The following is a 17,638-nucleotide window of genomic DNA, read 5'->3' as shown; positions in this document are numbered from 1 at the left end:
ATCGATGGTCTGGAGGACTCTTACTCTGTGTGTTTATGATTATTGTCATACATTCTTACTGATTTGGGATTACATCTGAGTGTTAGTTTATTAAAAACAATTTTGTGTGTCGATACTGAAACATTGTAATTTTCAACCCATGTGTGACAGCAGTAAATAAAGTCGTGTAGAAACCATCTTTGGCACATTTCATTTTTTCACAATCTATCTATAATTCCAGTAATCTCTGTGTGTATGTATGTATGTATGTATGTATGTATGTATGTATGTTTGTCTGTGACCGCTGTTTCTCGACAACTACCGGTCCGATATACTTGAAACTTGCCAGGTATATTGCTGGGGACCCGAGGATGTGCCTTTTCAAGGTTTCATATTAATCGGAGAAGTAGTTACCGAGCTATGTCCAAAAAACGATTCAACCAATCAGAGAGCAGCGAGCTATCACGTGTGCCGAACGTGGCGATCAGACTCTGCCTCGGACGGCACATTTGAGAGCGTATTCATTTATTTCACGTTGGCAAACTGTGTTGGCGTTCAACTATGTTTTAAAACTAATTAAAACTAATTTGCGATTCATCGTAACTGCGATATGCGACCTTCCGGACAGTGAAGACTGCACTTCCGGCAGCCAATCACAGAACGCGTTGTTGCGTAGGCGTGGCCGATGTGAGAGCGAGCCGAGCCGAGCCGAGCGCGTGCGCCATTACGGTTCGTAATTCGATTTCTTCCGGAGAAAATAATAATTTCTCGATTTCTTATGCGCATTATTTCTCCCAATTCAGTCAGAGCGAAGGGCGGAAGCGAAGAGCGTTGTTTTTTTTGTTTACGGGCGTACGGGCGTACGGGCGGGGTAGAGCGTACGGGTAGCGTTTTTTTTTTTTTTTGGCAAGGAACGGGCACCCACGTACGGGCATGCCCTAGTAAGGAACAATGTTAGCAACAAGCACCTGAAAAAAGTCCAATTTTATTTTTTGGTGTACATTTGAGGACCACCCTAATATATATATATATATATATATATATATATATATATATATATATATATGTATGTATATATATATATGTGTATATGTGTATATATATATGTGTATACGTATATGTATATATGTATGTGTATATATATATGTGTATACGTATATGTATATATGTATGTGTATATATATATATGTGTGTATATATATATATATATATATATCCTGAGGACGGACCCGGGTAGCCCGATGCCAGAGAGGGCGGTAGTAGGGTAAGGGAGCCAGAGGGCCTTCCCCAGATAGGTTAGGGAGAGGAGCTCGGGAGGCAACTGCAGTGGCGGAGGTGTGCAGGTGAGTTGACCTGCTGGTGAGCCACACGACCCAGCCCTGAAATTGTGCAAAGGCACAGGGAGGAGAATCGGGGGAGTGAGACCCCAAATTGGTGAGCACCACAGATGGTCAGTGAGAATTGGTTTTTAGAACCGCATAGTGTAAGATGGCCAATGGTTTGGCAGGGAAAGACCCCGGGTAGAGTAAAGGTGTTAGTCATTTAGAAGTATAGTTAGGATTGAATTCTCTTCGCACCATCTACATCCACTCACCAAGGTGACAAGACTCCACACCATGTGATTTTTGAAATGTTTGGAATGGTGAGACGCATCATGATGTGGGGGTGACATTGTGCTTGTTTATTCCATCTCTTCCTCCTTATGAGGGATTGATGGCAAATTTGGATGAGAGGGATTGGTAACCAATTTGGTATTAGGGGAGATATGGGGAAGACGAGACGATAGTGACGAATTTGTAAATGTGTAGAGTTTTGTAAATACGGGATAAGGGCAAGGGTAGGGTAGGTGACGGGGGTGACGTACGGTAGGGACGAGCTTTCTCCGCTCGCTCCCATGCGCACCTCGCCTTGCATTGCCTTGTATTGATGTGTACCCTTGTGACCTTGCTCCGATGCTTGCTGTGTCCTTTCCTTCCCCACTCACGGCTTGTTATTTTGTGTCCGGGGGGGGGGGGGGGGGGGGGGTGCGCAGGTAGCCGCACTTGTGTGCCCGAGCCGCCACTGCACAGCCTGCCTGGACCGGTACACCACCCCATGGACCGCACGACTTGCGGCCGAGCACCACTTTATGGACCACACGGTTTTGTGGCCAAGCACCACACCGATGGACCCCACGTGTTGGGGCCTGGCCCCTCTGCTGGGACCGGCCATGATGGCCAGAGCAAAGCTTGCTTGCGGAGCACGGAGAGGTGGCGCTTTTTGCCATACAGGTGAACCACCCTTAGTTGGCCCCTGTTGGCCCTAAATAAAAATGGACGCGTTATGTGCCTTTTTATTATTTTCAAATAGGCAGCAAGCCACAAGACCAAGAATAACAACAAGAAACATCGGACCAGCAGAGCAGGGGAAGCAGGAGCTGACAACCAGGTCAACAGTTTGTGGTTTTTTTTATTGAAATGTGTGAAATGAGCACTGGATGGTACTGATTGGTGCTTTGGTGCTTTGTGATGCTCTTGTGCTCGGGGGTGCACTGTAAAATCAATTGTGCATCCCCGGGGATTTGAGTATGGTGTATCGGTGCAGTGCAGTGCATGCTCCTTCCTCTTTTCAAAAGATCTTTTGTCTCCCAGAATGACAGGTCCTGGGTTTGCAGTGTAAATACAAATTAGTGTTTTGTAAATAATGCTCCCCACCGGCTTTATGTATAGTTTGCAAACCATTCCGCAATTCGGTTATCCTGTGGGTGTGAGTCTGTTAGGTAGGATGCAACGCAGCAGGGGGACATATTTAATTGTTTTAAAACTGTCGCACTCAGGGTAAGGTTAATAGTAGAGGGCTATGACACCTGAGTGTCACATTAAGTAAAGTTATTTCAGGCCGGAACGGCCCTAGAGGAAAGGATGGGTGCTGTGTTACGGTTTTTAGAACCTTCACTAGTAAATTTTAGTAAATATTTCCCTTATAAATAGTCCCCTGTAAATATCCCCATCAATTGGCTTTGTTAAAGATCGCACCCGAGTTAGTCCGTGCACAACACAGAGCGAACCATAGGACCTCTCTGTAGTTATTTCATTATTGTGTGTTTCAGTTAAGGATCTGTTCCCAATAGTTGAATCTGCGTTGCATTAATCAAATAAGATAAGCCCCTTTCAATTTCCCCAATCGTCTCACCCGCTCTTCAAAGTTACAGTAGGGCAGCGTTCGCCGCCGTTTGCATGGGGCTGTTTTACTGGCACCACGCTGCCATAAGCCATGCGGTCAAGCCAAGGAAGATGGGGGTGGGGCCACAAGACCAAGGTGTGGCACGTCGGCTCGTCAGCAGAGGTGGTCAGCGACCCCTTTGCCGGCCAGCCTGCGCCACGGTGAGCCACCTGGTAGGCGTGTCATCGGAGCCGGCGACTTGATTCCGACACGGACAATAAAAGCGGCTGCGAGGGTCTGCTTCATGAGTTGGAAGCTTCATGAGAAGTCTGCTTCATGAGAAGTCTTCATGAGGTCTGCTTCATGAGAAGGTACCAGAACAGTTGAGGGAGAAGACGTGATCTGGCAGATGAGTGAGTGTCCGCCCATGTGAGATATGAGACCAGAAGCTGCCGTTGGCTGTTCACCTCCAGCCCGGAGCGTGGACCTGGAGCGGACCTCAATGCTGTGCCTCTGCCCGAACGTTCCAGCCCTGCTGTCCCACCTGGACCTTCTGCCTCTTCCAGTCATTCCTGCCTGCCATTCCCTGTCGTGTGAGTCTGTTTGTTTGTCCTGGGGTATAATATAAGACTGTTTAAGGCTGCCCTGTGTATCTTCTTCTTCTTCGTCCTGTATATTACTTTCGTTTCTTCTTCTTTGGTTTTGGTTTTGTACATAATTAATAAATGTCTGTTATTTCTTACCCTTTTGGTGTCATTCTCCCCCGATCGCTTTAGTCCCTTCTTCTTATTGAGTACCTGTGGCACGATTCGGCCAACGTTCGGAGTCGGGTTCGTCTCTTGCTAACGGCTTGAATCGCGGATTGCTAAACCGCTCGGCAAATACCATCTTGTCCGTGGTTCGAGCGATACTTGTCTCCCTGCTTTGCGGAGGGATTGGTAAAGGTATTCAGGAGAACACCTTGACCAATAACCCTGACCAATTTCACCCCGCAAAGGAGCGTTATAAGTACCAGGACTAGTGACGGCCAGCTTAACAGGCCAAGGGGATTAACCCCCCATTGCTGAGGGGAGTGCCGTCTCTGAGATCCATAACAATATGTTGATGTCATCGGCGCCTCCATTATGATGTCATCATTCGAAAAGTACAAAACTTCAACCAATCGAGATGAAATTTGTTGGGCATCATCTTGGGTTAAATTGGTGGAGAAAAAAAAATGATGTAATCGGTCACGTGATTCGGTCGCCATCTTTGTTTTTACACAAAAGCCTTAAAAACCACGAAAAACACGTCCTGGTGACTGTCTGCAATCTCCGATTGTTCTTTCTTGTTATTGTTGAAAAGGAGCTGATTGGAAACATTGGAGAACCTTGACCTTTCCACACCAGAGGGAAGGTGATGGAGACTGCTTATGGAAGAGATGCAGAACCACTTCGTAATTTATGTAACAAAGCCAGTACGGATTTATGGTTTAATAAATTAAAGGGAGATTGTGTTTAATAAATTAAATGAAAAAAAATAAAATCACCAGCTGGTCAAATGCACATGAAATATCTCAATCAATCCTGACAAATCTCTCTCTCTCTCTCTCTCTCTCTCTCTCTCTCTCTTCCCGCCTCTTTCCCCGCCTCTTTCCCCGCCTCTTTCCCCGCCTCTTTCCCGCCTCTTTCCCCGTCTCTCTCCCCGTCTCTCTCCCCGTCTCTCTCCCCGTCTCTCTGCCCGTCTCTCTCCCCGTCTCTCTCTCCCCGTCTCTCTCTCCCCGTCTCTCTCCCCCCCCGTCTCTCTCCCCCCGTCTCTCTCCCCCCGTCTCTCTCCCCCCGTCTCTCTCTCCCCGTCTCTCTCTCCACGTCTCTCTCTCCCCGTCTCTCTCTCTCCCCGTCTCTCTCTCCCCGTCTCTCTCTCTCCCCGTCTCTCTCCCCCCGTCTCTCTCTCCCCGTCTCTCTCTCTCCCCGTCTCTCTCTCCCCGTCTCTCTCCCCCCGTCTCTCTCTCCCCGTCTCTCTCTCTCCCCGTCTCTCTCTCTCTCCCCGTCTCTCTCTCTCCCCGTCTCTCTCTCTCCCCGTCTCTCTCTCTCCCCGTCTCTCTCTCTCCCCGTCTCTCTCTCTCCCCGTCTCTCTCTCTCTCCCCGTCTCTCTCTCTCTCCCCGTCTCTCTCTCTCTCCCCGTCTCTCTCTCTCTCCCCGTCTCTCTCTCTCTCCCCGTCTCTCTCTCTCTCCCCGTCTCTCTCTCTCTCCCCGTCTCTCTCTCTCTCCCCGTCTCTCTCTCTCTCCCCGTCTCTCTCTCTCTCCCCGTCTCTCTCTCTCCCCGTCTCTCTCTCTCCCCGTCTCTCTCTCTCCCCGTCTCTCTCTCTCCCCGTCTCTCTCTCTCCCCGTCTCTCTCTCTCCCCGTCTCTCTCTCTCCCCGTCTCTCTCTCTCCCCGTCTCTCTCTCTCCCCGTCTCTCTCTCTCCCCGTCTCTCTCTCTCCCCGTCTCTCTCTCTCCCCGTCTCTCTCTCTCCCCGTCTCTCTCTCTCCCCGTCTCTCTCTCTCCCCGTCTCTCTCTCTCCCCGTCTCTCTCTCTCCCCGTCTCTCTCTCTCCCCGTCTCTCTCTCTCCCCGTCTCTCTCTCTCCCCGTCTCTCTCTCTCCCCGTCTCTCTCTCTCCCCGTCTCTCTCTCTCTCCCCGTCTCTCTCTCTCCCCGTCTCTCTCTCTCTCTCTCTCTCCCCGTCTCTCTCTCTCTCTCTCTCCCCGTCTCTCTCTCTCTCTCCCCGTCTCTCTCTCTCTCTCTCCCCGTCTCTCTCTCTCTCTCTCTCCCCGTCTCTCTCTCTCTCTCCCCGTCTCTCTCTCTCTCTCTCTCCCCGTCTCTCTCTCTCTCTCTCCCCGTCTCTCTCTCTCTCTCTCTCTCCCCGTCTCTCTCTCTCTCTCTCTCTCTCCCCGTCTCTCTCTCTCTCTCTCCCCGTCTCTCTCTCCCCCTCTCTCTCTCCCCGTATCTCTCTCTCTCTCTCCCCGTCTCTCTCTCCCCCTCTCTCTTCCTCTCTCTGAAAGTACCGCCTGGAAACCTTTTCCCCCTCACATTTTGAATTTTGGGATTTGGCGATTCTTATTGCCCTTTACTGTGCAAATACGCTCGTTGAATTTGCAAAGAAACTTCACTTTCCTACAGTGTTCAAACTATCTAATGATACAAATGCTCTTCCTTTAAATCTTTAATGCAGGTGATTCAGTTCTACTTGTCAGAGTGATGAACATGAACTGAATTCCCATGGATGTGTTCCAGAGGAATGTTGTTGTTCCATCTGATTTTATTAAAAGTGATTTCTTATTTTTGACCTGAAAGTTATTGATGTGGGGAAACTGTCTGCATATCAGCATACCTGTGGCATGGATTACATCCGAGCTCAAATACTCCTTCATACACATCCCCTGTGCTCGTGTGTAAGGCCTTCTCACCATAGAATGTCTACATTGTAGCGGTTACCGCTGGATGTACATAATCGCCTTGCACCGGCCAGAACACGGCCAGACGCGCCTCTCCCGGGCATGCCCGGACTCACTGTTCCCGGGCACGCCCGAACCTCCCGGGCACGCCCGGTCTCGTCTTTCCAGGGCTCGCCCAGAGCGTCCGGGCATGCCCGCTATCGCCTTTCCAGGGCTCACCCAGAGCGTCCGGGCATGCCCGCTATCGCCTTTCCAGGGCTCGCCCAGAGCGTCCGGGCATGCCCGCTATCGCCTTTTCAGGGCTCGCCCAGAGCGTCCGGGCATGCCCGCTATCGCCTTTCAAGTATTCGCCCAGAGCGCCCTGGCACGCCCAGCCTCGACTTGCCAGGCCGCAGCCAAACACGCCCGGGCAGGTCCAGACTCGCCTTTCCAAGGCTCGCCCTTGATACCCGGGCATGCCCGGTATAGCTTTTGCCGGGCAAACTTCCCGACATAAATGTGTATATATATTGTTGCCCGATAAACGGGCTTGTCAGAATACCTGAGCTGTTTTGTTTCAATAAAGCAACTCGGACGAATTCCGTCTTTGGTCGCGTCAATTCTTTCGACTCGCGTTGGAGCGCAGTTCCTTCAACATCCTAAAATTGCTGAACAGGCCCAGATTTAACATAAATATCTAAACTTTTGAATGTTTTATATGTGGCCAAATCGGCACACATCAACATCTTATTATAATAGAGCAAACATATATGGTTCTGTATGTCACTATGTTTATATGTGACGAAAACGTCATCTTCTTCTTCCAAAAAAATTACCACACTCTTAATTAACCCTCTTAATTGCGTTAAGACTGCTGAGACCCCTCAGACCTTTGACGACCCTTTAATTCCCCCAAGACCCTTCAGAGACCCAAAAGACCCCGAAAACCCAAAAGACCCTAAATACCCAAAACACCCCGAATACCCAAAACACCTCAAAGACCCAAATTACCCTTAAAGGCCCAGAGGATCCAAAAGACCCAAATGGCCCTGAAGACCCAAAACACCATGATGACCCAAAAGACACCAAAATGGTCAAAGATGTCTCCCCCTCTGAAACGACGTGTGGTGAGGCGCACCTAGCGCGCCGAGTCACTCCAGTGTAATACAATTGCAGTATTGTCTTAAGACATGCAATTTTGTTTCATGGGGAGTAAAAGGGTGTGCGCTCGTGTGTGGTGAAAGTTTAAATTACTGTAACTGATTTAAAGAGAAGATAAGGCCTCAAGTACAGAGGTACTTCACATATTGGCACTTTGTCAGATCAAGGTACTCAGAGTGGTGTAAACATGAGGACGAGTGATATGTTTCCCTCCTCTCTAAAGGTTCACCCACCATGTACGCTCAAGTTGGCTGTGAGAAGGATTCCTGTCATGTGCAGCCGGGATCGGAACTGCTGACTGTGCTCGTGTGTGGAATGAAGGTTGAGGAGCCGGAAGGATTTCCCGTGATTCTGCAGATAAAAATCGAGGATGTGAACTCATTTGGTCTGGAGGAAGAGCAACGCGATCAGCCGAATGGTGAGTCGTGTGATTGACATCACTTCTGATGAGATCTGCGTTTGTTTAGTGTGCTATTTTTTGTTTACTTGATAGAGGCTCCTGAAAGATTGAGAGCAGAATGGAAGGGAATAAAATGGAAAGAGGAAACAACAGCAGAGTATAAGTGAGCGTGAGATGAAGGGGAGGGGAGAGAAGGACACATGGGGGTGAATAAGTGGCACAGAAGTTGAAGGAAGAAGAGGAAAGGGAAAGTGTGGATGATGAAACCAATCAACGAACAAACCAAAAGAGGTGAGGTGAAAGAGGAAGAGAAAAGATGTGAAAGAGGAAGAGAAAAGATGTGAAAGAGGAAGAGAAAAGATGTGAAAGAGGAAGAGAAAAGATGTGAAAGAGGAAGAGAAAAGATGTGAAAGAGGAAGAGAAAAGATGTGAAAGAGGAAGAGAAAGGTTGTGAAAGAGGTGAGGTGAAAAGAGGTGAGGTGAGAGGTTGGGGGAGATCACAATGACCTGGAAAAAGGGAATGCTTTGCAATGGGGTCACTTTGAGGTTAAAAAGATCATGGTTGGATGGAGAGTGATTTGAGATTGTGATGAACAGCTTTCTTGAAGACTGTGGGATGGTGGGTTGGTGCAAACATTGATGAATTCAATGCACTCTATAAAGGATGGCAGTTTATTATACACTAGTGGGGTCACCCATGGGAATCCCACGGGCATGGACGTGTGTGACATTTGGACATCTTGATTTAGATGCTACACATTAAATTTTACAAAATGGTTACTGGCAATTCATCAGATCCAGAAATGGTGTAATGAACACAATTTATTTATTTCACATAATATGTGACCCCTCACTCCTCTCCACCTGACACTCTCCTCCCTCCACCCTCATGCCTCTCCAATCCCACGCCTCCTCACACTGCCCTCCAATACCTCCTCACGCTCCTCTCCAATACTTCCTCACACTCCTCTCCAATCCCTCACACTCCCCTCCAATCCCTCACACTCCCCTCCAATCCCTCACACTCCTCTCCAATCCCTCACACTCCTCTCCAATCCCGCCTCACTCTCCTCTCCAATCGCGCCTCACTCGCTTCTCCAGTCGCGCCTCACTCGCCTCTCCAATCGCTCCTCACTCGCCTCCAATCTCTCCTCACTCGCCTCTCCAATCGCTCCTCACTCGCCTCTCCAATCGCTCCTCACTCACCTCTCCAATCGCTCCTCTCCAACCCCGAGCTCCTCTCCATCCCCGAGCTCCTCTCCAACCCCCAGCTCCTCTCCAACCCAGAGCTCCTCTCCAACCCCGAGCTCCTCTCTAACCCCGAGCTCCTTTCCAACGCCTCACTGGAATGAATGCTAGTTGAAACAGGATTACCTTTACTTCCGTATGATAATGATGAATGAAATAATAACGAAGAAATATCTGTCGGCAATTTCCCGTCTGTGGCGATACATGAACGAAGCTATGCTCCTCTCTCCACATTATTGTGACGACGTATAAATGAAATATTTAATTGCGACGATTGTCATCAAATGGAAAGGTCTGCCAGGAATTTTTAATATATCTCGCCATTTTCCCGTCTGTTATTTTAGGCGGTGTATGACAGACTGTGCCGCGATTTAAAAAAATAGATAGTGGGGTCACCCGTGGAAATCCCACGGGCATGGACGTGTGTGACATTTCAACATATTGAGTTTGATGCTGCACATTCATTTTTACAAAATGGTTACTGGCAATTCATCAGATCCAGAAATGGTGTAATGAACACAATTTATTTATTTCACATATGTGACCCCTCACTCCACTCCACCTGACACTCTCCTCTCTCCACCCTCATGCCTCTCCAAACCCACTCCTCACATTCCTCTCCAATACCTCCTCACATTCCTCTCCAATACCTCCTCACATTCCTCCAATACCTCCTCACACTCATCCAATACCTCCTCACACTCCTCTCCAATACCTCCTCACACTCCTCTCCAATACCTCACACACCTCTCCAACCCCTCACACTCCTCTCCAACCCCTCACACTCCTCTCCAACCCCTCACACTCCTCTCCAACCCCTCACACTCCTCTCCAACCCCTCATACTCCTCTCCAACCCCTCATACACCTCTCCAACCCCTCACACTCCTCTCCAACCCCTCACACTCCTCTCCAACCCCTCACACTCCTCTCCAACCCCTCACACTCCTCTCCAACCCCTCACACTCCTCTCCAACCCCTGACACTCCTCTCCAACCCTTCACACTCCTCTCCAACCCCTCACACTCCTCTCCAACCCCTCACAGTCCTCTCCAACCCCTCACACTCCTCTCCAACCCCTTACACTCCTCTTCAATCCCTCACACTCCTCTGCAATTCCTCATACTCCCCTCCAATCGCGCCTCACTCGCCTCTGCAATCGCTCCTCACTCGCCTTTCCAATCGCTCCTCACTCGCCTTTCCAATCGTGCGTCACTCACCTCTTCAATCGCGCCTCACTCCCCTCTCCAATCGCTCCTCACTCTCCTCGCGCCTCACTCGCCCCTCCAAACGTGCCTCACTCGCCTCTCCAATCGCGCCTCACTCACCTCTCCAATCGCGCCTCACTCTCCAATCGCGCCTCACTCGCCTCTCCTATCTCTCCAATCTCTCCAATCTCTCCTCACTCTCCAATCTCTCCTCACTCACCTCTCCAATCGGCCCTCACTCCTCTCCAATCGGCCCTCACTCCTCTCCAATTGGCCCTCACTCCTCTCCAATCGGCCCTCACTCTCCTCTCCAATCGGTCCTCACTCTCCAACCCCTCTCCAATACCTCCACACACTCATCTCCAATACCTCCTCGCACTCCTCTCCAATTCCCTCCTCACACTCCTCTCCAATTCCCTCCTCACACTCCTCTCCAATACCTCCTCACACTCCTCTCCAATACCTCCTCACACTGCTCTCCAATACCTCCTCACACTGCTCTCCAATACCTCCTCACACTGCTCTCTAATACCTCCTCACTCGCCTTTCCAATCGCACCTCACTCGCCTCTTCAATCGCTCCTCGCCTCTCCAATCGCTCCTCGCTCTCCTCTCCAATCGGCTTTTTCCCGTCTCGTTTCTCTCGTTTTTCTCCCGTCTCGTTCTTTTTCTTGCTCCATCATGTTCAAGTTTGCATTGACGTTCGTCGACGGACTCGTTCACCCGTCTCATTCGTTTTCTTGCTCCATCCTGTTCAAGTCTGCGTTCTTCATCGATCGTCTCGTTCATTTTGGAAATGGAAGTTTCCACGCAACGCATAAATTGTCACTATCCTCAAGAGGAAGTGTCTCGTCATCATCAAATGACAAATGGCAAGTAAATTACATTGTGAAACTTAAAGATTTCAAATAAACCTATTTAAAGTGTATGCGCACATATATAAAAAAAAAAAATGAAGAAATATCTCTCGGTAATTTCCCATGTGTGCGTGAATGTTCTCAATTATTTCTGACACCGAGTCCAAAACCATCGATAAAAATTAAATCAGATGGTGAATTCGAGTAAAATCGTGAGGGTGACTCAATGAATGGGCTTTATGTTACTGGCCTTTGAGAATTCATTTTGTTCTATAAATGGAAACTTTCATGGGATTCTCTTCCCGTTTTTTTTCAAACGAGTCTAAACTATGTTAGCAACTCTTAAAAATGAAATGATATATCGAATTAGAGGTGAAATAAACCTGTGTGAGAGAGAAAAAGAGCATGGGCCTAACTAAACAGGCCTCAAAGCTATTCAAGTTAATAAAATGGTGGATGTTTGTTTACATGAAGCCTCTCCAAGAATGGGTGGAGCTACTCTGTAAACGGTGTAAGCCACACCCCCAGACAGTCAGACAGACAGAATCACCGTAGCCTATTATAATATAGATGTCAAGATTTGAACTCAGACAAGGTATCTCAATGACGTGTGTGCATCACTCTCAGGTATCTTGCCAGTCCAGTCCTTCAATACAATTCGTCATCAACACGTGATTTTTCCAAGCCACTCCTGAGCTTTGCTCCACTTTCTCACTCTTTTGATCCTTTCTCTTATCATATGTTCACTCTCCTTATCTCTCCTGATCATATGTTTACTATGATATTGACACTCTCCTTATCATATGTTCACATGTCATGGCTTTGGCCTATTCATTCCATTGTCTGCATTTGTCAATATGTTAACCTGCCACACTCTGCCATTTTGTTTTCCATGAGGGTTCTTTCGAGACAAAAAAAAAAAATCAACCAGTCACATGTTGGATCACAATTGTTTGTAATTTGAGAATAAATGCAGCTTAGTGGAGAAAACCTCTATTTTCCCTTATCTACATTTTTCTTACCTTCTCTGTTTTGTTGGTTGTGATGTTGGGTTGTTGGGGCAGGAAGCAGCAGCAAGAAGTTGGAAGTTGGGGTGTGAAGAGAATGACAGAGATCTGTAATCTGGTGGTGAAAGAAGGCCGCATTCCAGTGGATTGGGATCTGAGTACCCTCGTCTCTCTATACAAGGGGAAAGGTGACCCTCGAGTGTGGCTCGTACCGAGCGATAAAGTTGTTGGAGCATGGAATGAAGGTATTGGAAAGGGTGTTGGAGAGGAGGATAAGGAAGAAGGTGAAGATGGACGAAATGCAGTTTGGATTTATGCCAGGAAGAGGAACGACAGATGCGCTCTTTATGGCGAGGCAGTTGCAGGAGAAGTACATGGAGAAGAGGAAGAAGTTGTTTCTTGGGTTTGTTGATCTGGAGAAAGCATTCGATAGGGTTCCACGTGAAGTATTTACATGGGCTTTGAGGAAGTTAGGAGTGGAGGAATGGTTGATCAGAGTAGTGATGGCAATGGACAAAAGAGCGCGCACAGCTGTAAGGACAAAGGACGGGAACAGTGGTGGGTTTGAGGTGAAGGTGGGAGTGCATCAGGGGTCAGTACGAAGTCCACTACTATTCGTAGCTGTGATGGAGGTGCTGGCTCAGAACGTAAAGGAGGGTTTACCGTGGGAGTTGTTGTTTGCAGATGATCTGGTGTTGATTGCAGAAAGTATGGATCGACTGAAGGAGAAGATGAACAAGTGGAAGGAATGTATGGAGACAAAAGGTCTGAAGGTGAATATCGGAAAGACGAAGGTGATGGCAAGTGGTAAAGCATGTGGTGAGGTGGAAAGAACTGGGAAGTGGCCACATGCTGTGTGCAGGAGGGGTGTCGGAGCGAACTCCATTCAATGTACAATGTGCGCTGAGTGGGTTCATCAAAAATGTAGTGGTCTGAGAGGGTCATTAACCAGTGTGGCAGCTACATTCAAATGTAAGGTGTGCACAGAGGGAGCTGCAGATGGAGGAAATGTTGAGTTGGATCTTGGAGACGGCGTGAAGCTGGAAGGTGTGAAAACATTTTGCTACCTCGGAGACATGCTGAATGGAGAAGGTGGATCAGACTCGGCAACGGTTGCTGGAGTGAGATGTGCATGGAAGAAGTTTCAGGAACTGAGTGGCGTGCTGATGAGCAGGGGAGTGTCGTTGAAGCTGAAGGGAAAGGTGTATGCTGCATGTGTGAGAAGTGTTGTGATTTATGGGAGCGAGACATGGGTGATGAACGTAGAGCAGCAACGAAGGCTGGAAAGGATGGAAATGCGAATGGTTCGGTGGATGTGCGGAGTATCGTTGAGAGAGGGGAAGACAAATGATGAATTGCGAAAGATGATGAGAATAGAGCATGTGATTGATGCTGTGAAGAGGAACAGGTTGAGATGGTTTGGTCATGTGTTGAGGAAGGATGAAAGTGACTGGTTGAGAAGAGTGATGGAAATGAATGTGGAAGGAAGTCGAGGACGGGGAAGACCGAGAAAGACTTGGCTAAAGATGGTGGAAGAAGAAATGCGGGCAAGGGGGTCAACAAGGAGAGATGCAGAAAATAGGGCAAAATGGAGAAGATTGTCATGGGGACCGCACGGCGAACTCCTGCTTTAGCAGGGAAAATGGCCTTAAAATGCATGTTGTTGTTGTTGTTGTTGGGTGGTGGTGAAATTCCACTGAAGATGTGGTCAGGTCGGAAGCATCTCATAACATCGAGGCAGTTTATACAGAACATAATGCTTTGATATCATAATGTTTTCACATGACGCCATTCCTGAGGGAAATGTTTTATTTTCTCTCCAAGAAAGATTTAACGTAAATTTTTTTTAATTATTTCTATTGATTTTAATGCAATATATTTTTTATCTATTTCAAGAGTATGAAAACAGCTATGTATGTGACACAAAACTGCCTGCATTTGATAAAAGTTACTTTTCCAGATTTATTTGTGAAAGCGGAAGTGAAAACTGAGCACGACATTGATGTTCACCTGGATCGACCCGAACCAAATGATGCTGAAGCTTCTTTCCTCAAGAACCATCCCCATGAAGGTTTCTGTCAATGAATGTCTATACATTTTGATTTGAGCAGTTTGATGATGAACTCTGGTGTTAAAAAAAAAACACGATGTTATGTTTTAATTGCTTCAAGAAATAACCACGTGGTAAATCAATTTCTCAAACGTCAATTATCCCCTTCATTATTAAATAAAATATTTTAGCCAACAATATAATTAATATACCTTGTTGTATCCTATTATCCTCTATTTGTGCAATCATCAAGTCTGAGGTTTTCATTTGACACCTGTTATTATAGACCCCAATGGACTTTGTCCAAGACGGGGGTTTATGGATTGGGTCTCGTCCGTCCGTCCACAACCATATCTCGGAGATGAATGGACCGATTTTGTTCATACTTGGCACAAAGACAACACATGATGGTGTTCTTATGCATGATGGAAATTTTTTATTTTCTCTCCAAGGAAGATTTTAATGTTTTCATGGAGATTTTGATTTTTAAAATATTTTTGTCATGATTTTGATGCAATATTTATCTTTTTTGCAACAGCCCTGCATGTGACACAAGAGTGCCTGCATTTAATAAACCTTCCTTTTTTCAGCATTATTTGTGGAAGTGAAAACTGAGCATGACATTGATGTTCAATTGGACCAACGCGAACCCATTGATGCCGAAGCTCCTTTCCTCAAGAATCATCCCCATGAAGGTTTCTGTCAATGTCTATACATTTTGATTTGAACAGTTTGATGATGAACTCTGGTGTGAAGAAAAAAACAAAACATGACGTTATTATTTAATTGCTTTAAGAAACTAGATGGTATTCATAAAATACTTACCCTGCACAGCCAACTTGGTGCGAGGCAACTGTTCTGTTTTTTAAAGGTTTTTTTTTTCTTTTCTTGGATCCAATATGGCTGCCAGACCACGTGAGCAATGACATCATAAATTTATATTCTCGAATCTAATTGTTGCATAGATCATGCTCAATAAATTTAAAACTGATCAGACTGAGCGTTGCCCCTGTCGAGTTATGATGTCATAATTACGGCACCAATGACTTCATCGTTATCAATGCAATGAATGATGGAAAAGCCTTTTGATCAATATCAGGCTTCATTAAACTTAAATCAAGCAGGATCTAAGAAACGAATACAAATTCAACAAGAGTGTATTAACACTAACAGATTATGTACATTAAGCGAGGTAATACAATCAAGCCATCTCGCAGACAACAACAACAACAACATGCATTTTAAAGGCCATTTTCCCAACTAGAGCGGGGGTTAGCCTTGCGGTCCCTATGACAATCCTCTCCATTTTGCCCTATTTTCTGCATCTCTCCTTGTTAACCCCCTTGCCCGCATTTCTTCTTCCACCATCTTTCGCCAAGTCTTTCTTGGTCTTCCCCGTCCTCTACTTCCTTCTACATTCATTTCCATCACTCTTCTCAACCAGTCACTTTCATCCTTCCTCAACACATGACCAAACCATCTCAACCTGTTCCTCTTCACAGCATCAATCACAGGCTCTATTCCCATCATCTTTCGCAATTCATCATTTGTCTTCCTCTCTCTCTCTTGTCCCGGGGTTTAAGTAAGCCTGTATAAGTTAAGTTTTCACTGTTTCTGCTTTCGCTGTAAATGACTTTCGTTTCTTCCCTTGGTTTCTTTGGTTTTGTACATAATTAGTTAATAAATACCTGTTCCTCCCCTTACCTTGGTTTCATTCTCGTCCGATCGTCGCTGTCTTTTACCTATTGATATACGTGGCACGATTTCGGCCAACGCTCAGGATCGGGTTTAGTTCTTTGTTAATGGCTCGAACTTCGGGTTGCTAAAACCACTCGGCAACTAGTCCATCTAAAACCGTGGTTCGAGCGGGAGTCCCTCCCCTGCTTCGCGGTCAGGAGTGGCACTCAGGTCCTTGGGACTTTTCATTGACCAAATACCCTGGCTCCTCCCGACCGGAAGGAGTGTTGGGACCCCCAGGACTCACGTCGGTCAGTCACAGACAAGGGGATTAATCCCCCCTTTGGTAAGGGGAAAAGGGGCCGACGTTGAGATCCGTAACAATTGGATCCCCTCCGTAACAATTGGACAAACAATCCCCTCCATCTCGCAGAGTACGATCTCTATCTTACCAGCATGAACCATTGTCTGGCTTCAGCTCACAGCAGACCAGTCTTGCACGAACATCTGCGCACATCCGCGTGGCGAGAAGTTAAATAGCCTTCAGTCCCTGGAGGTCGATGCCTTAAATTGCTCTTCTTCTTCACAATCGCCACAATCTGCCCTGCTGGAAAATGTCACTTCTACTCGTGGCAAATCAGTCAATCTAAACACGAATCCACTATATAAGAGCGATGTCTGTCTGTGTGTCTGTCACCATTTTTCTCAGAGATGGCTGAACGGATCTTCATCAGTGAGTGCATGTGTGAGAAGTGTTATGATTTATGGGAGCGAGACATTGGTCATGAATGCAGAGCAGCAACGAAGGCTGGAAAGGGTGGAAATCCGAATGGTTCGGTGGATGTGCGGAGTGTCGTTGAGAGAGAGGAAGACAAATGATGAATTGCAAAAGATGATGGGAATAGAGCCTGTGATTGATGCTGTAAAGAGGAACAGGTTGAGATGGTTTGGTCATGGGTTGAGGAAGGATGAAATTGACTGGTTGAGAAGAGTGATGGAAATGAATGTAGAAGGAAGTAGAGGACAGGGAAGACCGAGAAAGACTTGGCTAAAGATGGTTGAAGAAGAAATGCGGGCAAGGGGGTTAACAAGGAGAGATACAGAAAATTGGGCAAAATGGAGAAGATTGTCATGGGGACCGCAAGGCTAACCCCTGCTCTTGCAGGGAAAATGGCATTAAAATGCATGTTGTTGTTGTATCCAAAACATTGATCTTTTCTACCCCCGCTAATTTCACCCCAAATCCACTTTTTTGAAATTCCAACTTCTGTCCTGGAAGTCCTTGGTGTCCTTGTGTTTTATACTTCTCCCACCCTCCCCCACCCCCCCTTCCCACGCCTCCTCTCCCAAAGCCTTCTCCCTCCCACACATCTCCCTGCTCTCAAATGTTGTGTTTGTGTGCTTCCCCTTCTCTCCCCATCTTGTCTTCCGCTACCTCTTTTTATATATTTTGTTTGTCTGGTTGATTTGTTGGTGAAATAAATGTTAGCTCTTTCACGATCCTCGATTCAGTGTACAAAAA

The 17,638-nt window shown here is 47.1% G+C and overlaps 1 protein-coding gene across 2 annotated transcripts in view; it reads left to right on the top strand.

Annotated features, from left to right (window-relative positions):
• LOC137427334 (uncharacterized) overlaps positions 1-17,638 on the top strand; it is a 359,992-nt gene that overhangs the window by 281,642 nt on the left and 60,712 nt on the right. Inside the window, exons 2-5 of one of the 2 annotated variants that reach the window (XM_078777118.1) lie at positions 2,012-2,249; positions 7,895-8,089; positions 14,350-14,460; positions 15,030-15,134. In XM_078777118.1, the coding sequence (XP_078633244.1) occupies positions 2,108-2,249; positions 7,895-8,089; positions 14,350-14,460; positions 15,030-15,134 (553 nt within the window). In that variant the 5' untranslated portion in view covers positions 2,012-2,107. The remainder of the gene's footprint in view (positions 1-2,011; positions 2,250-7,894; positions 8,090-14,349; positions 14,461-15,029; positions 15,135-17,638) is intronic. The other variant, XM_078777115.1, reaches the window with a different exon arrangement.

The sequence above is a fragment of the Myxine glutinosa genome, chromosome 5 (genome assembly GCF_964187855.1).
Source record: "Myxine glutinosa chromosome 5, kmMyxGlut1.1, whole genome shotgun sequence".
NCBI classification, from domain to species: Eukaryota; Metazoa; Chordata; class Myxini; order Myxiniformes; family Myxinidae; genus Myxine; species Myxine glutinosa.
This window is presented reverse-complemented; position numbering and strand designations above follow the sequence as displayed.